Source organism: Chanos chanos, chromosome 2 (genome assembly GCF_902362185.1).
Source record: "Chanos chanos chromosome 2, fChaCha1.1, whole genome shotgun sequence".
In the NCBI taxonomy this organism is placed as follows: domain Eukaryota; kingdom Metazoa; phylum Chordata; class Actinopteri; order Gonorynchiformes; family Chanidae; genus Chanos; species Chanos chanos.
In genome coordinates, this window is record NC_044496.1 from 526,871 (window position 1) to 552,432 (window position 25,562).

A 25,562-nucleotide genomic window follows, 5' to 3' on the forward strand; every position below is an offset into this window, starting at 1 on the left:
ACCAGTAGGCTAATCTCTTCCTCGAATTTAATAATATTAACATCGTCCAGTTCAGACCATAAAGACTCAACGTTATACTGTATCACTGATTGCTGTGTCAAAAATTAGCTTCGTTTGGCAAACGATTATCATCTATCTGCAGTCAACACGTGATTATACAAGACTTCAAGCATGACGGCTTAGCCTACCTTTAAAAAATTTGTTGATCAATAAAACATCCGCCCTTTGTGGTAAAATTTATAACAATATAGAGCTTAAAACAGAAGATAGGTGCCGTACCTCCCAGAACACATGTCTTCTCTGCTCTGTTCTAGTGAGGGCAAGCTACCTCTCCTGTCCTTGGAACATGCCCCGACATGAGCTGAGGCAGACCGAACCGTGAACTCACAATTTCATAGAGGTTGCGAGACAATTTTGTTGGAAAATAAAATTAAATGCATGTCAGCCTCTTGTATATGGCCTTCCCTCTGTTTTAGGCTGATCAATCAGACAAGAATGTCTTTAGATTTTAATTCGTGTTATATCATGAAATGACTGTTTAGTTTGAGTAGTTTAAGAAAACTTGGATTGTCTTTTTAGATAATGTTTATGTCTCCACATGAGCTCGCAAGTGCTTCCCGTTACGGCTGGAAAACCATTGCTTTGTTATTCTATTTTTCCACATGAAAACATAACGGGAAAGGAAATTGTTCGCTTATTGATGTATTCTTCCATTCAAATCCGCTTTCGTTTTGGGGATTTTTTGTTTGTTTGTTTTTCTTTTTTGTTTGTTTGTTTTTGCTTGTTTGTTTGTTTTTTGGGGGTAGCTGCTAACCTGTAGCCTAATATTTCCAAAATCAAATATTAAACCACACAGCTACTAAGAAGGAAAGAAAGAAAGAGAAAAATGTTCATGCTGACTGTATAGGTTCCATGGTAAACCTTCGATTTTTTAGTTCAATTGTCACAGTTATTTTGCATGAAAATGTTTTATTACAGCGCATTTCGTCCACTATGGGCTCCGTTCACGGGGTTGCCTGAGGCTCGGGGCCTGTTCACTGGAAATAATTTGTCTCGTGATTTACGGGCTTTAGTATAATAGCGTAGCCCACAGTGATGGTTTTCTCTCAGTGGTCGTGTCGGTGAAGCATTGGTACAGTAGTAGCCTAGAAATAGGTAAGAGGCTTAGAGCACGGCAAATCGTGCAGTTTACCAGCATACTCGTCTTATGACCGTTCTAGTTATTTCATAGTTTAAAAAAAGTTTAGAAATCCAGTGACGATGACTAAAGACGCAATTGCGTGCAAAAGGAAAAAAAGACATGTTCTAATTTATTTAACCGGAATCATTATAATTTTATATTGCTCGGTACACTTATTATTCTATATTACAAACTTGTCTCAGGACTTAAATCCGTCAAGAAAACGCAGGGCCGTTGGTAAGTGAACTTCAAAATAACTTTTTCAGAGACGGATTGCCGCCCCGTAACCTCAGTGTACTGATGGCTGATATTAACATGTTGAAATTAATTGTCTTTAATCAATCCATTCATCTCTTTGAAATGTAACTGTCTTTAATCCATCCGTTCATCTCTTTTAAATATGGTGTTTCAGTAATATGCTTACACTCAGACACTCTTTTCTTATTGTTTTGAAGATAACGACTCTGAATGCATACCTCCACAGTCGTCGGAATTTCCTGAGGGCTTCTTCACAGTGCAGGAGCGAAAAGACGGGGGAATCATTATATATTTCATGATCATATTTTACATGCTTTTGGCAGTTTCTTTAGTTTGTGACGAGTATTTCTTACCATCGCTTGAGGTTATAAGCGAACGTAAGTTGATTGCAGGGTATTCTGTTAACACCGTATGAACTTCAGCCTACATGAATTTGAATGCTCAGCCCTTGTTATTATTTATCAGGTCTTGGACTTTCACAAGATGTTGCTGGGGCAACGTTTATGGCCGCTGGAAGTTCGGCACCAGAACTTGTCACTGCATTTCTAGGTAATAGCTGATTATTTTGTGATTTCAAATGCACGATCATTTCTGTAACCTAACTTTTTAACAGAGTAATAACACATAGCACAGTCAAAGAAGACTTATTGCCTGTAGGCCTCCTGTCGGCAATACGTCACCTCTCTAAAACCCAGCATCTTTTGTTATGTGTTTTATTTCCTTTCAGGAGTTTTTGTAACAAAAGGGGACATTGGTGTTAGCACAATCGTAGGATCAGCCGTGTACAACCTCCTTGGTATTTGTGCAGCGTGTGGACTCTTAACCTCGGTGGTAGGCTGCGTTCCATTTAGCCTGAGTGACAGATTACCCAGCGTGTAAAAAGAGCGCACATAATGACCCATTATAGTTGACCCTTTTCTGGGTTACTGAGGATACTTTGCCTCATTTGTCATGTTTTTATATCTTGGGATGTAGGTGTGTATTGTTTGTTCCTTGTTATAGGTTGCACGTCTCACATGTTGGCCGTTATTTAGAGACTGCTTGGCTTATGCTGTCAGTGTCTCTGCTGTAATTGGCATTATCTCTGATAACAGAGTGTACTGGTAAGTGTGTGTTTACTTCCTCAATACCATGACAGTGCAGGTAATTGCATAAATGTTACCTCCTCGTAATTAATGTTTGGGTTCTGGAAAAACAATAACCATATAGTCAAGCTGTTTGTTTACAGTACGTGTTTTGGGAAGTGCAGCTGTTAGTGAAACAGATATCCTTTGATGATAACGTGGCACATCAAATTTCCCTCTCTGTCCTACACTGGTTTTTCTCTTTCTCTGTCCTATAATGGTTTTTCTCTCTGTCTTATACTGTTTTTCTCTCTCTCTGTCCTATACTGGTTTTTCTCTCTCTCTGTCCTATACTGGTTTTTCTCTCTCTCTGTGTACTATACTGGTTTTTCTCTTTCTCTGTCCTATACTGGTTTTTCTCTCTCTCTGTCCTATACTGGTTTTTCTCTCTCTCTGTCCTATACTGGTTTTTCTCTCTGTCTTATACTGTTTTTCTCTCTCTCTGTCCTATACTGGTTTTTCTCTCTCTCTGTGTACTATACTGGTTTTTCTCTTTCTCTGTCCTATACTGGTTTTTCTCTCTCTCTGTCCTATACTGGTTTTTCTCTCTCTCTGTCCTGTACTGGTTTTTCTCTCTCTCTGTGTACTATACTGGTTTTTCTCTTTCTCTGTCCTATAATGGTTTTTCTCTCTCTCTATGTACTATACTGGTTTTTCTCTTTCTCTGTCCTATACTGGTTTTTCTCTCTCTCTGTCCTATACTGGTTTTTCTCTCTCTCTGTCCTGTACTGGTTTTTCTCTCTCTCTGTCCTATACTGGTTTTTCTCTCTCTCTGTCCTATACTGGTTTTTCTCTCTCTCTGTCCTATAATGGTTTTTCTCTCTCTGTGTCCTATAATGGTTTTTCTCTCTCTCTGTCCTATACTGGTTTTTCTCTCTCTGTGTCCTGTACTGGTTTTTCTCTCTCTCTGTCCTATACTGGTTTTTCTCTCTCTGTGTCCTATACTGGTTTTTCTCTCTCTGTGTCCTATACTGGTTTTTCTCTCTCTCTGTCCTATACTGGTTTTTCTCTCTCTCTGTCCTATACTGGTTTTTCTCTCTCTCTGTCCTATACTGGTTTTTCTCTCTCTCTGTCCTATAATGGTTTTTCTCTCTCTGTGTCCTATACTGGTTTTTCTCTCTCTGTGTCCTATACTGGTTTTTCTCTCTCTGTCCTATACTGGTTTTTCTCTCTCTCTGTCCTATACTGGTTTTTTCTCTCTCTGTCCTATACTGTCTTTTCTCTCTCTGTAATATACTGTTTTTTTCTCTCTGTCGTATACTGGTTTTTATCAATCCCTGAATAAGTTTTTTCTGCACTGTATTGCTGCCTCACCCAGTTTAAAATATGTTATGAAATTAGTTTTGTTTAATAATTATTTAAGTAAATAATTTAACAAGTTGTTTAAAGCTACGTTTTGCTCTGGTTTTCCGTTGTTGTTTGATGAAACCGCTGAAGCGGTGAGTGGATCCAAAATAAAGGTTGAAGGTTGAACTCTGTGTCGGTGTAAGAGTGACGGTCGCCCCACAGGTACGACGCTGCCTGTCTGTTGCTGGTATACGGCCTGTACATCGTGGTGCTTTGCTTTGACATCCGCATCAGTGAGTACATGATGCGGAGGTTCAGTCCCTGCTGTGCCTGTCTGAGGAAGAGTTCCCAGGAGCAGAGCGAGCAGCAGCCGCTGGTCGGCTGGCACAACGACACCAGTCTTCGGGTCCACCAGCGTTCCCGTGCAGACAGCGGAATTTTCCAAGAGGACTCTGGATATTCTCACCTGTCGCTCAGCCTCCACGGTCTGAATGAAATCACGGAAGGTAGGCAAAATATCACCTGTACTGGGAAGCCTAATATGTCAGTGTGTGGTCACCATCAGTGCAACAATCAGAGGCTCTTTTCCAGAGCAGAAAAGCGTGTTCACGATGCCAGAGAATGACCTGAAGAGAATCCTGTGGGTGCTGTCTCTGCCCGTGACCGCTCTGCTCTACGTGACCGTGCCTGACTGCCGTAAGCGTCTGTGGAAAAAATGCTACATGATCACGTTCCTCATGTCTGCAGTCTGGATCTCAGCCTTCACCTACGTGCTGGTGTGGATGGTGACCATTGTCGGTAAATAAACCCTGTTTATATCTGCTGTCTACGATATTTTATCACATTTCAATTATATTTTATTGAAATTGTTTTGTGTACACAGTAAATATCATGGATGTCTTATCAGAGGATAAGTTTGATTAGTTGGGTTGTTGATGTCGTAGACTCATCTTCACTGGTGAATAGTTCTCATAGAAGAAAAGAGAGGTCTGCTGCACACTGCAGAGTCACATGTTCTGTGTCATTTTTGAAATGCCATTGATGTATCCCAAGGGATTAGTGAAAACCTTCCCGAGTCAGACAGGACTCCGAGCCAACACAGGATTAAGACCGACTTCACCCCCGGGGTTACCATGAGAACCATGTGATGCCCAGAGACATTGCTGAGTATAATAGGATTATTATCCTGCTCGCCACCATAAAAGCTCACATGAGTGAAACATGTGGGAGGGAGGAACACAGGAGAGTCATTACTATTAGAACCATAGCGCTCGTCTTTACTGGTACTGTGAAACACAAACTGTGCCTGTACGTGTTCTACCCCTGTGGGCTTGTCTTTTTTATTCAGTAGGCACTCAGCATTCTGCTGGAGTAACGGAGTGACTAAGAACATGCAGCACTGAGACTTTAATATCTATGACAGACCAGTGAACGTCTGTAACATCATCTGTTTTACTGAACCCATTAACAGAACACATGCCTGAAGGTTGCTTCTTTATGATGTTTAGGGGAAACTTTGGGGATTCCAGATACTGTGATGGGTCTCACACTTCTAGCTGCAGGAACCAGTATTCCAGACACGGTGGCCAGTGTTATGGTGGCCCGAGAAGGTAGAGCACAAGTCGACTGCTCCTCTCTTCAAGCAGCATTAGACCTCTCACACGTAAAGACGACCTTCTTTAACATCATCCTGCTTTCTCATACAGGCAAGGGAGACATGGCCATGTCCAACATCGTGGGGTCTAACGTCTTCGACATGCTCTGTCTGGGACTGCCCTGGTTTATTAAGACCGTGTTTGTGGACACGGACTCGCCGGTGGAGGTCAACAGCACAGGACTGGTTTTCACCTCGTCCACCCTACTTCTGTCCATCGTCTTCCTGTTCGTGGCCGTGCACGTGAACGGCTGGAAGCTGGACTGGAAGCTCGGCCTTGTCTCACTGTTCTGTTACATTCTGTTTGCCACGTTATCCATCCTGTATGAACTGGGTATTATTGGCAATAGCCCCATTAGATCCTGCAGCGACTGATCGGCGTAAACCCGCGGAGGTGAGTCCAGCTCAGGGCCGAGTGGACGCGTGGAGGGCGTGGAGCGAGCGGAGAGCAGCAGGAATGGCAGCTCCTCACTGATAAGCCTTTATGGGCAATGACTCAGCAGACAGAAGAACAGACCGCAGAATGGGACAGGGTCATATACTGACGGGCAAAATTTTCCATTTCGATCCCTGGGTTACCACCCCCCCCACCTCCCACTACAACAAATAAAAAAAAAAAAAAAGCCCACTAAAATTTTTCCACTAGTCATCCAGTGTGCACTATAACCAGAAAGCTAATGTTACACTCTAAAATTACAAGCAAACTTTATTTAAGTTTTACAACACTGACTACACCTTAACCTTGGTCTCACGCAGGACACATACAACAACCACGTTTAAAAATTAAAAAGTTTATTTTGTCATTCAAATAAACTGGTGAGCCACAAATTAAAAAGGGTTTACAAAAAAAAAAAATGTCACGGTATATAAACAAACCTTGTACACATCCAGTTACAGGCTGGTGACTTGCACTGAAATTTTGTGGTATGACAGTAGAGAATTTTGGAAATGTTTTTAAAACAAAACAAAAAGTGCAGGAGGGCACAGGGTGTCAGTCACTACGGGAAGTTAAGCGTTTCGGTCGATGCGGACGTCCACCTCCCTGCCGTTGATTTTGGTACCGTTCATCAGCCTGCAGGCCTGCTCTGCACTCTCAGGACAGTCAAAGCGAACAGTCCCACAACCCTTTGACTTCCCGTTCTCCATTTTTATTTCAGCAAACAAAACTTGACCTGGACCACGTGAAGTTGCCGTTAGTCAAATGTACATTTTTTTCTTTCTTTTTTTAACATGTGACATAATGGTGCAGTGTGTGAGTGGAGCTGAATTTGTGATGTGAGTAAAACGCTTACCACAGTGACTGAATTTCTCCTTCAGTTTCTGCCAGGTAAGGTCGTATGACAGCTGAGCAGGTACACAGCACAGTTAACACAGTTAATACAATTAACACAGTTAACACATCGAGTACAAAAAGCTTTGAAGAGAGAATCTGTCACTGAGTATTATTAGGTACCTACATTTCGCACAAATATCTGACATCCTGCTTTGGATCCCGATCCTCTGTCCGACATTCCGCCGCCCATGTTAGAGGAACCGGAGCCAAAGCCCCCGAAGCCGCAGTTCACGTCCATGTTCCCGCCCATACGATCAAAACCAGAACCCACACGATCCATACTCATTCCTCCCATTCCTCCACCTGCCCGACACACACAGGATTACAACCCTCACACTCACACACATATACACACACACACAGGATTACAACCCTCACACACACACACACACACACACACACACACACCAGATTACAACCCTCACACACACCGGATTACAACCCTCTCACACACACACACACACACACACACCAGATTACAACCCTCACACACACGCGCACACACCGGATTACAACCCTCACACACACACACGCACACACACCGGATTACAACCCTCACACACACACACACACACACACACACCGGATTACAACCCTCACACACACCCACAGGATTACAACCCTCACACACACACGCACACACACACACCCACAGGATTACAACCCTCTCACACACACACACACCGGATTACAACCCTCACACACACACACACACACACCCACCGGATTACAACCCTCACACACACACACACCCACAGGATTACAACCCTCTCACACACACACCCACAGGATTACAACCCTCTCACACACACACACACCGGATTACAACCCTCTCACACACACACACACACCGGATTACAACCCTCTCACACACACACGCCGGATTACAACCCTCACACACACACGCCGGATTACAACCCTCACACACACACGCCGGATTACAACCCTCACACACACACGCCGGATTACAACCCTCACACACACACGCACACACGCCGGATTACAACCCTCACACACACGCCGGATTGCAACCCTCACACACACACACCGGATTACAACCCTCACACACACCCCCACAGGATTACAACCCTCTCACACACACACACACCGGATTACAACCCTCACACACACCCCCACAGGATTACAACCCTCACACATACACATACACCCCCACAGACACACACACCGGATTACAACCGTCACACACACACACACACCCACAGGATTACAACCCTCATACACACACACACACACACACACACACACAGAAAGGGTAATGCATGAATGCTGCTGATGAGCGAGTGGAGTAAGGGGAGTGTTGAGGAGGTGATGTCACGTACCTAATCCAGAGCCCATGGGAGCCATTCCTCCTCCGAAGCCTCCCATTCCTCCTCCTAAAGAGAGAATTCACTGCCATTCAGACCATTCCAACACACAGCACACTGTCCTCTCTCCTCAGATATGACACCCCCCCCCCCCCCCAACTGGAGCACTCAGATACCAACACTGTGACCAGAGAGAAAGAGGAAACAAACGCCATACCAAATCCTCCAAACGAGTCTCCAAAAGGTCGGTTCATTCCCACGTCATTCCTGCCAAAATCCCGCTCCATCCCTCCCATTCCTGAGCGATACATGTCTGAGGAGAACACAGCGTGTTACTCACCTGTTCTCAGGTTACGTGAGAGTCAGAGCGAACAGACGGCGCTGGAGACTTTACCTCCCATTCGGCCCATCGCTGCCATGTCTCTCCCGCCGAATCCCGCCATGTTCCCCATCCCGTCCATGCCGCCGTATCCTCCTCCCATGCCTACGGAACACAACGCAGGGACGATCCGATCATGGACACCACTTAAAACGCCCCAAAACAGCTTTTAAATGAAACGAATCAGCATTTGGATGTCCTACCTCCCACTCTATTCATGCCCCCAAACCCAGGCCCGTCCATGCCTGCGGGAAGACCAAGCCCAGGGTGAGACATTAAAGGAAGAGTAAAAGTGGGTTAGTGTGTTTTCCAAGGTAAAGAAAGTCATTATGGGAAACCGCGTGTTCTGCATGTTCTCTTGTTTACGCAGAAGAAGTAGGTAATCACTTATCTTATCTTATCAGATGCAGCTTCAAAGATGAAGTTAACCATTGCTAAACTTGCTCATTTGGATCAACAAATAACAATATTCTCCTGTGTCCAGGGCAGGTTTATACTACCTTATACCATAACAGCCCCCCCCCCCCCCAAATCTTTGACACTGCTCTCTTGCCAATCACTCATATCAAAAATCACGATCGAAACAGCCTTTTATCCCCTCCACTATATCACCAAAATTAGGCCCATGCTATGTATAGCTCATGCATTGATCACGCATGTCACGTTTTGTCTTGATTACTGCAATGCTCTGTACTCTGGTCTGCCTGCCTCTAGTACCAAAAGTCTTCATCCGGTCCAGAACGCTGCTGCCAGAATCCTGACCAGAACAACGACGTTTGACCACATTACACCTGTCATGGCCTCTTATTAACATAAAATCTGCCCTGGCATTCTGTACGTTAATAAGTGGACCTTGAAATCTGCCCTGGCATTCTGTATGTTAATAAGTGGACCTTGAAATCTGCCCTGGCATTCTGTATGTTAATAAGTGGACCTTGAAATCTGCCCTGGCATTCTGTATGTTAATAAGTGGACCTGAAAATCTGCCCTGCCATTCTGTATGTCAATAAGAGGACCTTAAAATCTGCCCTGGCATTCTGTATGTTAATAAGTGGACCTTGAAATCTGCCCTGGCATTCTGTATGTTAATAAGAGGACCTTAAAATCTGCCCTGGCATTCTGTATGTCAATAAGAGGACCTTAAAATCTGCCCTGGCATTCTGTATGTTAATAAGTGGACCTTGAAATCTGCCCTGCCATTCTGTATGTTAATAAGAGGACCTTAAAATCTGCCCTGCCATTCTGTATGTTAATAAGTGGACCTTGAAATCTGCCCTGGCATTCTGTAAGGTCCTCTTCCCTGAACTCATCTTCTGCATGTTTGTGTCTCATATGCTTGAGCATGAGTGCCTTGTATGAGCGTGGCTGTCTTCCTCCCAGGTGTACCCCCCCCCCCACCCCGACCATGGGCTTTAAATAAACCAGAACTTAAACTTAAATGAAATCACATTATAGTACCATTTTATACTATTCTACCAACACTTGTATTAACATTCCAAAGTCTAAGACTGTAGGGGTGAAAGTCTAAGACTGTAGAGGTGAAAGTCTGAGATTGTAGAGGTGAAAGTCTGAGATTGTAGAGGTGAAAGTCTAAGACTGTAGGGGTGAAAGTCTGAGACTGTAGAGGTGAAAGTCTGAGACTGTAGAGGTGAAAGTCTGAGACTGTAGGGGTGAAAGTCTGAGACTAGAGGTGAAAGTCTGAGATTGTAGAGGTGAAAGTCTGAGACTGTAGAGGTGAAAGTCTGAGACTGTAGAGGTGAAAGTCTGAGACTGTAGGGGTGAAAGTCTGAGACTGTAGAGGTGAAAGTCTAAGACTGTAGAGGTGAAAGTCTGAGACTAGAGGTGAAAGTCTGAGATTGTAGAGGTGAAAGTCTGAGACTGTAGAGGTGAAAGTCTGAGACTGTAGAGGTGAAAGTCTGAGACTGTAGAGGTGAAAGTCTGAGACTGTAGAGGTGAAAGTCTAAGACTGTAGAGGTGAAAGTCTGAGACTAGAGGTGAAAGTCTGAGACTGTAGAGGTGAAAGTCTGAGACTGTAGAGGTGAAAGTCTGAGATTGTACAGAGGTGAAAGTCTGAGATTGTAGAGAGGTGAAAGGTACAAACACTGACCTGATGGACCCATGGCCCCCATTCCTCCAGCACTCAGACGGTTTGCGTTGATTGGCTGACCTCCTGGGCCAAGCCCCATTCCGATCCCTCCGAGGCCTCCTACCAGAGACAACACAGCCTGTCATCCAGACAGCACCCCAACACACACACACACACACACACACACAGGCAGACAGACAGGCAGACACACACAGGCAGACAGACAGACAGACACACACAGACAGACAGACAGACAGACACACAGACAGACAGACACACAGACAGACAGACACACACACACAGACAGACAGACAGACAGACAGACACACACAGACAGACAGACACACACAGACAGACAGACACACACAGACAGACAGACATAGACACACACAGACAGACAGAGACACACACACACAGACAGACAGACAGACAAACACACACACAGACAGACAGACACACACACACACACACAGACAGACAGACAGACACACGCAACAGGAAAGCTCCCTTACTTGGCAGCTGAGGTGCTTTCTCCACAGGACGAAAATCATCAGGGGGAAGAGATTTGTCGTCCTAGAAGAAAACCAAGTGTATGTACACACACACACACACAATTAAATTTACACAAGTGCATTTACACACACACCAATAAATTTACACAACTGCACACGCACACACACACACACAAATAAATTTACACAAGTGCACGTACACACACACACACACAAATAAATTTACACAAGTGCACATACACACACACACACACACACACACAAATAAATTTACACAAGTGCACGCGCACACACACACACACAAATAAATTCACACAAGTGCACGCGCACACACACAAATAAATTTACACAAGCCGTTCAGAAATTTCAGTGTGCACACAATCCCTGCTAATTTTAGGAGAAACATTCTTCATTCTTCTTACCATTTTCACATGCATGGGTCTATCAAAGAGCATCTGCCCATTGAACATGGCTTCACAGTGGGTGAAGGAAGCAAGTTTGACAAAGTTTAAAACACCCCAATAAACACACTACAGCCCAGCTTAAATTTAAAAGACACCCCAATAAACACACCTCAGCCCATCTTAAATTTAAAAGACACCCCAATAAACACACTACAGCCCTTCTTAAATTTAAAAGACACCCCAATAAACGCACTACGGCCCAGCTTAAATTTAAAAGACACCCCAATAAACACACTACAGCCCAGCTTAAATTTAAAAGACACCCCAATAAACACACTACAGCCCAGCTTAAATTTAAAAGACACCCCAATAAACACACTACGGCCCAGCTTAAATTTAAAAGACACCCCAATAAACACACTACGGCTCAGCTTAAATTTAAAAGACACCCCAATAAACACACTACAGCCCAGCTTAAATTTAAAACACCCCAATAAACACACTACGGCCCAGCTTAAATTTAAAACACCCCAATAAACACACTACGGCCCATCTTAAATTTAAAACACCCCAATAAACACACTACAGCCCATCTTAAATTTAAAAGACACCCCAATAAACACACTACAGCCCATCTTAAATTTAAAAGACACCCCAATAAACACACTACAGCCCAGCTTAAATTTAAAAGACACCCCAATAAACTCACTACAGCCCAGCTTAAATTTAAAACACCCCAATAAACACACTACGGCCCAGCTTAAATTTAAAACACCCCAATAAACACACTACAGCCCATCTTAAATTTAAAAGACACCCCAATAAACACACTACAGCCCATCTTAAATTTAAAAGACACCCCAATAAACACACTACGGCCCATCTTAAATTTAAAACACCCCAATAAACAGAGTGAAGCCCAGTCAAGGCAGAGGTAAAGGATACAGATCGCCTGGACGGCCTCCAGCGGCTGCTCAAACGTGACCGTCCCCATGCCGCGACTCTTGCCATCCTTATCCTCTTTCACGTCGGCCCTCTTCACCGTCCCAGCCATGCTGAACACCTCCTTCAGCTTCTTCCAGCCCACCTTAAAATCCAGCTGCAGGAAGAGAGCAGGGAATAAACCACGGCACTGCACAGTGCAGAGGAGTGAAGCCCTCGGCTCCAGAGAGTGTGTGCTGTGAATTGTGTGAACAGACTTGAGTTTGTGTCTGCAGGGTGGGGGACAGGGATGGGATTTGGGGTTTTAGTGACAGTAAACACGCAGTCCTTACGTTGGCGACAAATACTGTGGAGCCCAGTCTGCCGGCCTGGAGAGCATTCAGGATCTCAGGGGGAATGTTGGGGTTATTGGCGATAGACGGGGGCAGGTTCATCCCCCCCGGCCCTCCGTCCTGCCCACGCCCCCCAGGAAACATTCCCCCAGCCCTCTGCAGGACCCTCCTCGCATGCTCTCCATCAGGGTCCTGGAGGAAAACAAACCCAGAACACACAGCTTAATAACAAATGTGTACAGACCACTGCACTCTAAACAAAAGCAATCTGCATGAAGAGGACATACTGGATTTTGTGTGTTTTTTTTTTTTTTTAGGGTTTCATACCTCCCGAATGTTCAGTGGTCTGCCGTTCAGATCATATTTATTCATGACCTCCATTGCTTTCTTCACAAACTCCTCATCTTTGAATTCCACAACACTAATGGGGAAAACAGAGCTCTGGTCAAATTCAGAACAGCGTAAATGAAACAGTGGTGAAACAGAGGCAGTACAGAGGCAGTGAGGAGACAGACGCAATAAATGAGACAGAGGCAGTGCATGAGGAGACAGAGACAGTGAGTGATGAGAGAGAGGCAGTGCGTGAAGAGACAGAGGCGGTGAGTGGTGAGGCAGTGAGTGAGAAGACAGGGGCAGTGTGTGGTGAGACAGAGGCAGTGAGCGGTGAGACAGAGGCAGTGCGCGAGGAGACAGAGGCAGTGCGCGAGGAGACAGAGGCAGTGCGCGAGGAGACAGAGGCAGTGCGCGAGGAGACAGTGGGTGGTGAGGCAGTGGGTGGTGAGGCAGTGGGTGGTGAGGCAGTGCGTGAGGAGACAGAGGCAGTGCGCGAGGAGACAGAGGCAGTGAGTGGTGAGAGAGGGGCAGTGAGTGAGAAGACAGGGGCAGTGAGTGAGAAGACAGAGGCAGTGGGTGAGGAGACAGAGGCAGTGCGCGAGGAGACAGAGGCAGTGCGCGAGGAGACAGAGGCAGTGCGCGAGGAGACAGAGGCAGTGCGCGAGGAGACAGAGGCAGTGCGCGAGGAGGCAGTGGGTGGTGAGGCAGTGGGTGGTGAGGCAGTGGGTGAGGAGACAGAGGCAGTGGGTGAGGAGACAGAGGCAGTGGGCGAGGAGACAGAGGCAGTGCGTGAGGAGACAGAGGCAGTGCGTGAGGAGACAGAGGCAGTGCGTGAGGAGACAGAGGCAGTGCGCGAGGAGACAGGGGCAGTGAGTGGTGAGACAGAGGCAGTGAGTGGTGAGACAGAGGCAGTGCGTGGTGAGACAGAGAAAGACACTGATGGAAACTGAAGGAGGGAGACTCACCCACAGCCCTTGAGGGAGAGAGGGCAGCGTCCGGTGGCAGTGATCACAGGCAGGGGGAAAACATACATCATTAGAACCACGTTTTATAGATTTAAAACACAGCCTAGCATTATATTTTTACATCCTGCTCAGAATTCACATTTGAAAATGCTGCCAAATTAAACCTGAGATCAGAATAGATCATTGTATTGGAAACTTTGATTTTTCTGTCTCTCTAGATTTCTGTCTTAGGCTTAGACAGGATCAATCATTTCTTTTTTGTAATCAAACACACTGACCAATATAAGTACTATTCACTACTATTAAAAACACTGTACAGGTTTGAAACAGAATGCTATTTTCAATTGCTTTGTATACATTTAAGTTAGATAACTGTTTTACTGGCTGTTTTGGGGTCTTCCATTGGCAAGCCAAAAAGAGAGACACATGTCATTTGAGAACAGTGTGGAAGTAAAAGGTGAGAGGAGGATTTGAGTGTTTGACACTCATGGAGAGCAGGAGGAAAAAGGCCTCTCTGATGGATGGGGGGTGGTGAGGGATGCAGCTGAAAGGAGAAGCAAGTTATGGTCCAAAGAGGCAAAGCACTGATAGTGTGTACAGTACTGGAGACTTTAACAGGCCATTCAAAAACCATCAGATATTTAAGAGAATGGTCACAATCACCGGAGCACCTGCCGAAGCAACTCATCATCATCATCATGTTTCCTTTGAAAAAGTGATCGGCCAGACTTTACACCATCAGTTGAAAAGTTCAGCAAAATAAACTTGAGTGAGCTATGCAAAGATGAATACATGTTAGTTTATCCCAATTTCATATTAGGTAACATCAACAAACCATACCAAGATCTAATGTCCACAGTCAACAGGCTCCAACCACAAAACCTTTCTAGTTTTAGTAGCAGTTCACATACAAAGAACCTGAGACATCTTTACCGGATAAAACACAAAGAAAGTGAAACTGCTGAGGGTATTTAAAACCTCGTGCAGCAAATTGTCCACATCACTTACCCTTGACTTTCCTTCAGCATCCTTAAAGAGCTCCACGTATGTAACCTCACCGACTACATGAGACATACAAAGGGAAAATACCAAAAAACAAGGCATTTAAAACTCCAGTCTTCTCTTCACACATGGCCTTGGTACAACGCTACAGGTAAAAAAGCCCAGTTAATCAGTCAGTCAAAACCCAGACCAATTCCACTAAACACCACTAAGCCATTCGGTTCATTTGCACAACACCAATCAGCCATGAACAAAGAGAGATTCAACATTCAACTATGACGTTGATAATACTTCAGCATGGCTAAAAATAAACAGTTCATATCAAGTTTCCAAAACAATAACACATAACTGTTATGAAATGACTGTCCACCTTTCCCATCCCTCAGAAACATTTGAAAACCAGTCAGTACACAGCAAGTAAATGCATTTTCATTGTGTATGCCTCATCTGCATCACCTTACAGCACATTCAACACAATTGAGTAGTGAATACATCTACATAAACTATGAGGTTACAGGTAGGAGCTGTCAAAATTGAACACATTCAAGGCCAAATTAACAAAGGTATCTTTATCTGAACATTTCAGACCAAACAATATTAATCTCCTGCCCTGAGGAAGTGAAGACCAATCCACATGTGTCACTTTCAACTTGCTCTCTAGAAGCTGCAGGGAACTCATCCATCATATTGTCCAAAGATTGCACTGTGGCTAACCCACAAGAACAAGTGGCAAAGGGAGAGGGACGACTTTAGTGAGCGCTGTCACAAACCTCAAAGATGCTTTACCTTTCTCTCGCATTAGATCTTTAATTGCCTGCCACTTCATATCATAAGGGATATTGCTAATGAACACTCGGTTTTTGTGGGTTCCCTTCTTGTCTCCCGGGCCACCATGCCTGTCTTTAGAATAGGGGTGGTAGCGGTTTGACTTTCTGCCGGCGGACGACTTGTCTTTCTGCTCTGCTTTCTCCTTTGGAACATCATCACTTTCACTGGATTAAGAAAAAAACATACAGATTTAAGTCAATTGTAGAGAATGGTATTACACTGTGTTACCGTGAAAATCATGTTTTTGATGCATATAACTGACACCAAGGAAACACGACCTCCCATAAACATCATTATACGTTTTGAATGTGGTCAATGTTCAATAATTAAATCACTGAAAACACATTCGCCTGCATTAAGCATCCCATTTTCAATGAACAATATCTTTCTGAATATATGATGGGAAACAAAACAAGCGAGGCCGACATAGGATATAAGAAAACTGTAAATACTGTTCACTTTAGAAGTACTGAACGACTACAAAACTACTGCAGTGTGGTTAACTGAAAATCATACGGTGAGTGCGTTAGATACCTTGCATGTTAAACAACTTCAGAGAAAACCAAAGTGCTGTTTCAATAAACGCTAGCCTGGATAGTACTAACGTTCGCGTCTCATAAATAATTTAAGGTAATCTAGTAAATAATTTGGCAGCATAGTTTAAATCACAGTAACCGACGACCGTTTGACTATCAATGTTAAATGACTAGCTGGAAACAGCAATTGGCTAACGCTACAATCTGACTGAATAAACAAGCTAGTTTACCAGGATTGCACACGTAATATTTGCAGGGAAATGCAATCTCGCAAATGGCATATTACTGAATTTAATCAGACTTCTTTAACACGACGCTCTGAAAACTATAAAATACTTAGGAACACAATACTTAGTTACGTGCCCGGCGATAGCCAAAGCCTAGGCCTTCGCTATGTGTGTGTTATTTGTATGCTAACCAGCTCTAGCTAAATGCTGACGAGCGGCTAACGGGATCTACCGGGGTCTAGCACTGCTAATGGATGTTATGAATTTACGGTTACAAGATTACCTCGTAAATTTAACCTATTTTGACATTATGTGTGTCATTTTAGACAGGTATAAGACTAATTGTTAGACCCCTTGATTGCTGAAAAGCTAATGACATGTTTAAAGTAAGCTAGTCGGTCATAGCTATCCTCCATCTTTAACCGGCGGTAAACCAGAATAGCTAACAGGTCCCATGCTAATGCTATTTCTTGAACATCCCAGAAATAAATGTTAGGGTTACGTTTTCACGCCATTCGCGCTTTCCTGTAGTGCCTCAACATCTTCCTCGCTGACCGGAGCAATGATGGTTTCCTCTTTGTTAACGTTTTCCTCGGGTTCCTGGTTAATCTCGGCCATTGTTGCAGATTCCTCCCGCTGTAAAATGCCCTTTTCTACTGCGCAGTTCAGAGAGAGCGGTTCAAATCCTGCGACAAGCTTCCGAAGCTTCACTTATCGCGGGAATCGCTGGTGTGAACGTAAGCAAATACTACGATAAGTAGGGATACTGCCCAATTCCTCAGACCGGAGCAAATGAAATTGTTCGGTGCACAGCTCTATCAAAGATGAAATATGTATATGTTATTTTTATTCAGTATTATGAAATTCACTGCTGCCCCCACCCTGTAGGAAAAATGAAGCACAGCACAGAATTTCTGGGGGGAACCATCAACTCAGTAGCATTATTATCACAAAGTATTGTGAACACACTGCTCTAGTCAGTCTATTGACATGACGAGCGCTCTACGAACCTATCTCAAACCAGGCATTTTACCAGTACTTTACCATCTACAGCGAGAAGGTGAGGAGATATTTAAGACCTTTAAGCCACCGTCCAAACAAAGGACAGAATTATCGTCATATTGTCAAATGGCTGATTCCATGGCAGCAAATGATGAGTTTTTTGACATTAACCAAAATTAAACTCTAGCTCTACGTTCCATCTCACGACACACACTGAGTGTTTTGGTGCCATACGCACGGTGCGCGATGCGCGTGTAATATGTGGCGCTGGCCCTGCAGGTCAGGATTATCTTTTCATCTTACTTTCATTCAACGGTTGTCTAGTTTTCATTAAAGAAATTAATTCCATTCAGTAAAGGGGAAATTTTGGAACTTTGCTTTGAACATTGATGAACACAGAGCTATGTGGTATTACAAAAAGAAGGAAAAAAACGAGAATCTTTATAATGAAAATTGAGTCATATCTTTATCGACTGGCCAATTTTCCCCCATTTAACAACGTCAAAACTTGCTGTTTTTACTCATTTAGTGCAGCTGAACATACAGACATCCTCCTCTTTTTATGTAGCAAGTTTTCTGCGTTACCTTAATCTAAAATGACTGACTCCTTCATTCAGGTGTAACCTTTTGCATCAAACAATAAACCATTTACATAGCATGTAAACATTATGGAAGGGATGAAAAAATTAAAAAATATCAGAGATCCATTAAAAAGAAAAGAACACAATACTGAATCAGCAGGACTGTTCTTGGAGCAGCTCATTAGCCCAAACCAAGCAAGAGGGATTTTGGGTGGAAGTGACTGTGAACCCTGCAGTAACCATAATATGAAAACACAGAAGAGCACACGGGGGGCTTGGAGTGTGAACATGTGGTAGACCCTGAGACCTATGCCAAAGCCTCTGTGCTCTGATAAGACAAGGGCTGAACTTTTTGGCGTGGATATAAAAGCCTAGAGTAAACCGAAACCTCATCACCCTCTGAAATTGCATGTCATAAAGCAAGGTGGTGGAGCTCTGGAGAAGTTTATCAACAGCACAGGCAGAGGCTCCGCTCTCAGAGGAGGGAACACTAAATGGAGCCAAGTCCAGGCAAATCCTGGAGGAGAACCTGCTTCAGTGTGTAAGAGGCCTCAGACTGGGGTAAAGATTTTTGTGACAAAAGACTTTGTATGACAAAGAGCCCCCGGGGCAGAGCCAAAGCAATACGGAAGTGTCTTCAGAACAACAGGGGGGGGGGCATTGTCGAGTGCCTCAGTCAAAGACCCATGGCAGTTCTTTCAGACTGATGTTCATGGATTCGATCCAGCTCTCTGACCACTGCAACCCATCCAGCAGAACCTGAGAACCTCTCCAAAGAAAAATGGACAAAATGCCCCAGACCAAATATAGCAAACCAACAGCACAAATATAACCAAATAAGCTTAAAGTGAAATAAGGCTTCATAAGCTGACTCATGAATGAAAGTTGTCCCAAGTTGTGTCCTTCTTTTGACTTATCTGCTTGGCAGTTCAGCTAAAGGCAGAAAGATGATCATAAAATGTGGAACTAAAGTTGGGCTCATTAACACAGAATTCAACAATCATCGCTGAATCTGCAGTAAACTTCACCTGGACAAAGAAATGAAAACACAAATGAAAAAGTTTTCCCACAGAATCTTGTAGGAGCAGGACACGAAAGGAGAGGTGGGCTAATCCGCGGTAGAGACAGATGAAGTGCATTGATAGGTGATTTATTAACCTTTGTCCACGCGATGATCAGTGTGAGATGTTAGACTAGCTGCCTGTTCAGTTCTGAAATCAATTATAGGATTATATACATTTCTATACAAACAGGGCTGGAATGAATATAAAACTTAGACTCAATGTTAAAATAATACATGAGAAATACTCAAAAGCTATTTGTCAAACAGTTGACCTGCACTCAAACGTTCAAGACAGATTAGCATTAGTTCTGTGGATGCCACCAGAAAACTTTGGCAGTTACAATGAAAGATGACCGACCTTCTAAACCAAACAGAAAGATTAATGTTTCATTCTGACTCAAGCAAAATTTGATATTTTACCTAAGTGTTTACAAATAATGCTGATTAAAAAAAATGATTTGAAAAATTAACATAATTCATTTACACCTGTAAAAATATTTTTAAGATGGACCTTTCACAGATGGTTCATCAGGAGACAATAGGGAAAAGAGGCCAAACACTTCTGCTGAAATAGGCTGGTTTTAAGAGGACCAGTGGTTTTAAGTGGACCAGTTCATAGGTCAGTCGTGAAAAGACGATGTATAATGAAGAAATATGTACTTGTGGTTTCTTTTACAGGTGCAAAAAGAACAAGGCAACTCTAAAGTACAGAATGCAACACAAAAACCACCATCAGAAACAACCCTTAGGACTAGGTGCCTGAGGCAATCACTTCTAACCCATAACCATAATTAATAATTAACAGGACAGGCAGCTTCACTTTTTTAAAAACAACATTGTAATACTCTAAGCCAAAAAATAATTGCTCCTGAACTAGCGTTGTGTGCAGTGAAGGCTGTCACTCAGTTGTCTTGGTCTGTTCTGTCGTTATTTAATACGTCCCTCTGACTGACTCACAACCACACAGCATGTGCTCTTTGTCTCCGTCTGAATGTCAATTATAGATCTAGATTATTACTTTTCCCAGTCTAGATCAATACTATTATTAAAGACGATTACTGTTATTATACTGTGCTCCTCTAAAAATCTCGTGGGGATCCTCACCCGTGTCCCAGCCCTGTTAGGATAACCCAGGGTGCGTGTTATGAAGAGCCCTGTATGTCCCAGAGTGGGAACGGAACAGCATTTAATGAAAAAACACTGGAGACCTTGTGAAGACGATATCTGAGGGAATGGATATTTTTAGCAACTTGATTGGCAATTCACAGTTGTTATCAGGCTCCTGTGTAACATTGACCCTCCCAAAGCCAATTGACAGGGCAATCAAATATGTGGATGTTAGACTTTCATTAGTGTAAGACTCACAGACAAATCTTTTAGTGCGTTGTCACTGGTGTGGCAGATTGTACAAAAGTTCATGGTAATGTAATGATTGAATAAATGGAGTACTGGTGCGGTGGATTGGTTCAGGAGAAGACTCTGTGGGACCGGTCTGCATGCAGCCCATTTTCCTCGGCTAATCTACGTTAATGGTTTGGACGGCCCTCTGTAATGGTTCGCTGGGAAACATTCCAACGGAGACATTTCTTAATATATCACCAAACACAAAAGAATGTCTGCGTGGAAGTAAAGGAACCTTTTAGCATCTTCCTTCCTGGTTTGAGAGTAAAGCAAGAAGTTATTCTGTGTCCCTGTTTTAAAGATGATAACTGAACTCTTTGAAGTTGACATGCAAATAAAGATAAGAGATGGAATAAGCATTAACATTCTGTGGGGGGAAGAGAATCTGTGTCATCAACAAGTTGATGTTTCCTCTGGTGACAAAGTGTGCGTCCATATTTGTGTAACATGGAAACCAATGGGTTAAACTCTATACATCATTATTATATCAGCAGAAGTATTATATCAGTTTCTTGTCCTAAGTCCTCCCTCAGTTGTTACATTGTCAGTTCTTTGTTAATGTGTCCTTTGACCAGCATTCATACTCCAGGTGATTATATCATCAGATCATTAAAACACAATGATTAAAGGGATGACTGGTCTTCATTGCCAGAGAAGGTCATCTGACCCCTCAGGGTCATCAAAAACACATTCGCAGGGTGAATAAATAGGTCAAAACAGATATAAGTGAATTATTCTACGTTTACCCAGGCTCATCTAGACTTACAGTTCTATGGACACATGCATGACAACAGCTACAAACTTCTAACCTAAAAACAAAACAAAGTTAAAAGCCTGTAAGAATAGAATAAAAATGCTGAAATGAAAAGACATGTACTTATGTGTGTGCATGTCTTATTGAGACAGACAGGCAGACAGACAGACAGATAGAAAGATCAGTAAGTGTGATGGCCCCTTTAAGGGGCTAACAGTGATTTATTTACTAATGAATCAATACTCAGAGTTACTATTTTAATCTTACAGAGAGCCTCCAGTATCAATTACAGAACACATCAAATAGAGATGACACTGTTTTATTAACGCAGCCACACAGCAGCACGCTCTCACAAACACAGCATTCTGCCAGCAGGAAAACCCGGAAGATTCCTGTCACATTTTGGGGAAATCATTTTTAAAACAACCAAATAAACAAGAGCTTCTTCCTGCGACAAGCCGCCCTGCCTGCATGGTGCCCCGCTACGCGTGGAGTGGGAATTTTATCAATGAATGAGAACGCAGACGAGCTGGCTGGGACTGACAAGTGGTTGCCATGCGGAGAGCGCATGCTTTCACAGGCGCGGGCAGAGCCACTGCATGGCAGTGAGGATAGGCTAGGCAGTGAGGATAGGCTCGGCAGTGAGGATAGGCTAGGCAGTGAGGATAGGCTCGGCAGTGAGAGGCGAGAGGAGCCTCTCAGAGGACCCACAGGGTGAGCTTTTCTCAGCCCAAATCGTCTGTGGTCAGTGAGCTGCGCTCTCCTTACACCACACACAGCCTGTTTTAACAGGCGCCTCTGAAAACCGCTGAGGCTCAGCCAGTGTGAGTCAAACCAGCCACACAGTCAGACCGGAGGCTACGGTGCACAGCTGGGAGGAAATCAATAAAACATCCTGTGACTCTTTTCTCAGCCAAACAGGAGTCTGACAGAATGACGCGCAACAGGTTGGAGTGAATGAGGCTGAAATGAAGGAGAGTGACTTGGTGTTCCTGATCACACAGCCTCATCAGTGAACACGGCATCTGCCCTGCTCCTCGTACACCTGCTGCTCGGCTCTGGCAGACGGCAGCCGCACCGCAGGCTTCTCCGCTGCCGTCCCGGGGCTGATCCGCGGAATACCGATTCGTTCTTCCGTGGCAATCCTGTCATTTTTGTAATGTTGTGTTATTGCCACAAACGCTCCTCTCGCTCTCGGCTGATGAAAAGCCGTCTCTGACTGACAGATGCCTCTGAGCAACAGGTACCAAACATTGCCACGGCAACAGGTACCAAACATTGCCACGGCTTGTCTGTCACCTCGGGTCTATTTCCGTCTCTCTAATTAACCATTTAAAATAGAATCTAAAATAGAATCTGTGGTTATTGTGTGAGACTGCGGCTGTGATTGTGACCGAGACGGCGTTTGAGCCCTCGTCCTATGGAATAAGATTTGTTCATGTGAGCTGGCATTACTGCTGCAGTGCTGTAAAAGCTATTCCTGTAAGCTAATTTAGCTTTGTGAAATCTCAGCGTTCAGATGTGTGTGTTCAGCGCTCTGGCATGACATGTCTTATCTGGGTCTGATTAGATAAACAGGAATGATTTAATGCTAATGTAGTTAGATAATCAGTATAATATCCATGTTTCTTTTTTATGTTTATGTCTGAAAACACTGCGTTTTTTCATGTTGTTCTGCAGACGTCACACGATGGACTGAAAAAAAGATGTGTCCTTTAAAACTGATTTGAATCTTTTTAAATTACAGGTGACATGCAGGCTCTTTCAAGCATGACTTAATTAAAATTAGGATGAAGGAGTTTCTCTTTTACCATGTGTAGCGTTCATTACAATCACTCACTGGCCGCTCTGAACGGAAACGACATGAGGATGTATTCTCTGACTCTGGAACAGAAGACTGCCTTTGCCTTTGTTGGGATGTTGCTGGTGTTTTTGGGATTACTCATAGTGCGATGTTTTAAAATCTTGCTGGACCCCTATAGCAGCATGCCGTCCTCACACTGGGGTGATGGGGTGGAGGGTCTGGAGAAGGGGACGTTTGAGTACGCCCTGACCTGAGCTCAGAGCCCAGCCCACAGTCTCCACACACACCAACAGGGTGCAACCTCCGAAACTCTGCCGCTCAAAACAGCACGAATTTTCCATCCAACTCAACACGAAGAAAATGCGATTCGACGACTTCCAGTAGACTGAGGACTGTACGCTCATAAACAAACATCCTGTCGTATGACTTTTACTTTTGATTCTGTCTGTTGACGTCCCGTGAACCAAGGTGACTGATAAGAGAGAAGCATCTGGAAACAGACAACAGCTGAGAAGTTGTTTACTCTCGGCTTACACAGGTCTCATAGAAACATGCAGCACTTCACAGAAATGCAAACAGGGCAAATGGGTATTTTCTTGTTTGTATGTACAAGTACAATCTGTTCATACCATTCCAGAATCTCCTAATAACTGCTTCATGTCATGAAGACCCTAAAATTAATTGTCTCATGTTTACCAAGCTGTTTGTCTTTATCTTGTCTCGTTTTTACCAAGCTGTGTGTCTTTATCTAATTGCCTTTCCTGTTTTAGCAGGACACAGAAGCCAAATTTAGTATTACAGTTTTACTGATGAAAACCATGTTGCCATTGAAGTATATGTTTCTATGGTAAAACAGCTGTAATGTGTACACTCGCCACGTTTGGATAAAGCACAAGTGAGCGTTTGAAACTGACGGCGTTTGATTCCTCACTCATAATGTCAGAGTTTAAAGATGCCATGTTATCTCTGAGCTCTTTTCTCAGAGGAGAAACTGTGTCATCAGCGTGATAAAAAAGACAGGCGGTCAGTTGTGTAAGAGACTGAGAATCCCGGTCAGTGCTTTACCGTCTGTGTGAGGAAGGTAAAGGACACACACTCATGTCCGGTGAAGATCATTTCAGTAGTTCCTAGTGCAGTGAATTTGCCTTACTGTGACCTTGACGGGTTTTCTGTGCCTTCGTGTAGAGATGTTGGAGAGAAGTCTTCTGGCCCTGACTGCTAAATGTCTCTGCTCCTCTCGCTTCATCTGTTTCCTGTGTTCTTGGTGTGAGGGGCGACTCATTGCTATGGATCTGTATTCATCCTGTGGAATAAAAGAGGCTTCTTAACCCATTTCATTTTATTGGCCCTCTCTTCTTTATGGGCTTTGTGAGCAAACACATAGAGATGAGAACATTGTAAGACAAACAGATTCTATCTAAACTCCTCAGCTAGAAATACACTAGTTGGAAACATGCATCCAACTCGGAGGGTTTGGGCTGAAATACAGATACCAGACCAGGAAAATGTGTATTTGTCCTCTGTGCAGTGGCCGTGCTGATGGCCGTGTCCACTGAAACAGGTTTTACTCTTAGACAGCAGCGTGGTGGTCGGCCACCTGATAACGGCGTGTTGTGTAGAATCGTCAGCACAGCCTGTCACTCAGCAACTGCACACCCACCGATGCCTCCATCGTCCGTCCACCTCAGATATACCTTTACCTGTCAGCCTGACAGTTCTCTGTCCACCTCAGATATACCTTTACCTGTCAGCCTGACAGCTCTCTGTCCACCTCAGATATACCTTTACCTGTCAGCCTGACAGTTCTCTGTCCACCTCAGATATACCTTTACCTGTCAGCCTGACAGTTCTCTGTCCACCTCAGATATACCTTTACCTGTCAGCCTGACAGTTCTCTGTCCACCTCAGATATACCTTTACCTGTCAGCCTGACAGTTCTCTGTCCACCTCAGATATACCTTTACCTGTCAGCCTGACAGTTCTCTGTCCACCTCAGATATACCTTTACCTGTCAGCCTGACAGTTCTCTGTCCACCTCAGATACACCTTTACCTGTCAGCCTGACAGTTCTCTGTCCACTTCAGATACACCTTTACCTGTCAGCCTGACAGTTCTCTGTCCACCTCAGATACACCTTTACCTGTCAGCCTGACAGTTCTCTGTCCACCTCAGATATACCTTTACCTGTCAGCCTGACAGTTCTCTGTCCACCTCAGATACACCTTTACCTGTCAGCCTGACAGTTCTCTG

At 43.9% G+C, this 25,562-nt stretch overlaps 3 protein-coding genes across 3 annotated transcripts; 2 read left to right on the top strand and 1 right to left on the bottom strand.

Annotated features, from left to right (window-relative positions):
• Positions 1-1,260: 1,260 nt before the first annotated feature.
• slc24a5 (solute carrier family 24 member 5) lies at positions 1,261-5,878 on the top strand. The gene is made up of 9 exons (XM_030793064.1): positions 1,261-1,417; positions 1,636-1,815; positions 1,904-1,987; positions 2,166-2,269; positions 2,441-2,541; positions 4,072-4,355; positions 4,441-4,647; positions 5,358-5,459; positions 5,556-5,878. Exons 1-9 carry the CDS (start codon positions 1,261-1,263, stop codon positions 5,876-5,878), a joined length of 1,542 nt encoding a protein of 513 aa, XP_030648924.1.
• A 400-nt stretch (positions 5,879-6,278) lies between these two features.
• Positions 6,279-17,358, bottom strand: myef2 (myelin expression factor 2). Its single transcript, XM_030794339.1, has 17 exons — positions 17,210-17,358; positions 15,903-16,108; positions 15,123-15,175; positions 14,115-14,122; positions 13,144-13,237; positions 12,817-13,008; positions 12,488-12,641; positions 11,561-11,610; positions 11,139-11,199; positions 10,648-10,746; positions 8,744-8,785; positions 8,556-8,645; positions 8,379-8,474; positions 8,177-8,230; positions 6,961-7,139; positions 6,796-6,847; positions 6,279-6,675 (listed from the first exon to the last, which is right to left on the bottom strand). Exons 1-17 carry the CDS (start codon positions 17,323-17,325, stop codon positions 6,512-6,514), a joined length of 1,710 nt encoding a protein of 569 aa, XP_030650199.1. The 5' UTR covers positions 17,326-17,358; the 3' UTR covers positions 6,279-6,511.
• Positions 17,359-23,320: 5,962 nt separating this feature from the next.
• On the top strand, positions 23,321-23,566 carry ctxn2 (cortexin 2). The gene has a single exon (XM_030766880.1). The coding sequence runs from the start codon at positions 23,321-23,323 to the stop codon at positions 23,564-23,566; it is 246 nt and encodes an 81-aa protein (XP_030622740.1).
• Positions 23,567-25,562: the final 1,996 nt, after the last annotated feature.

Excerpts from the sequence above, each read along its gene's own strand:
- slc24a5 (XM_030793064.1), top strand. The coding sequence starts at position 1,261 with ATGACTAAAGACGCAATTGCGTGCAAAAGGAAAAAAAGACATGTTCTA. Across the intron at positions 1,418-1,635 it reads AAGAAAACGCAGGGCCGTTG|ATAACGACTCTGAATGCATA; the intron begins GTAAGTGAACTT and ends ATTGTTTTGAAG. Across the intron at positions 5,460-5,555 it reads TGTTATGGTGGCCCGAGAAG|GCAAGGGAGACATGGCCATG; the intron begins GTAGAGCACAAG and ends TTTCTCATACAG.
- myef2 (XM_030794339.1), bottom strand. The coding sequence starts at position 17,325 with ATGGCCGAGATTAACCAGGAACCCGAGGAAAACGTTAACAAAGAGGAA. Across the intron at positions 12,642-12,816 it reads CCACAGTATTTGTCGCCAAC|CTGGATTTTAAGGTGGGCTG; the intron begins GTAAGGACTGCG and ends CTCTTCCTGCAG. Across the intron at positions 11,200-11,560 it reads GACCCATGCATGTGAAAATG|GACGACAAATCTCTTCCCCC; the intron begins GTAAGAAGAATG and ends GTTTTCTTCTAG.
- ctxn2 (XM_030766880.1), top strand. The coding sequence starts at position 23,321 with ATGTGTAGCGTTCATTACAATCACTCACTGGCCGCTCTGAACGGAAAC.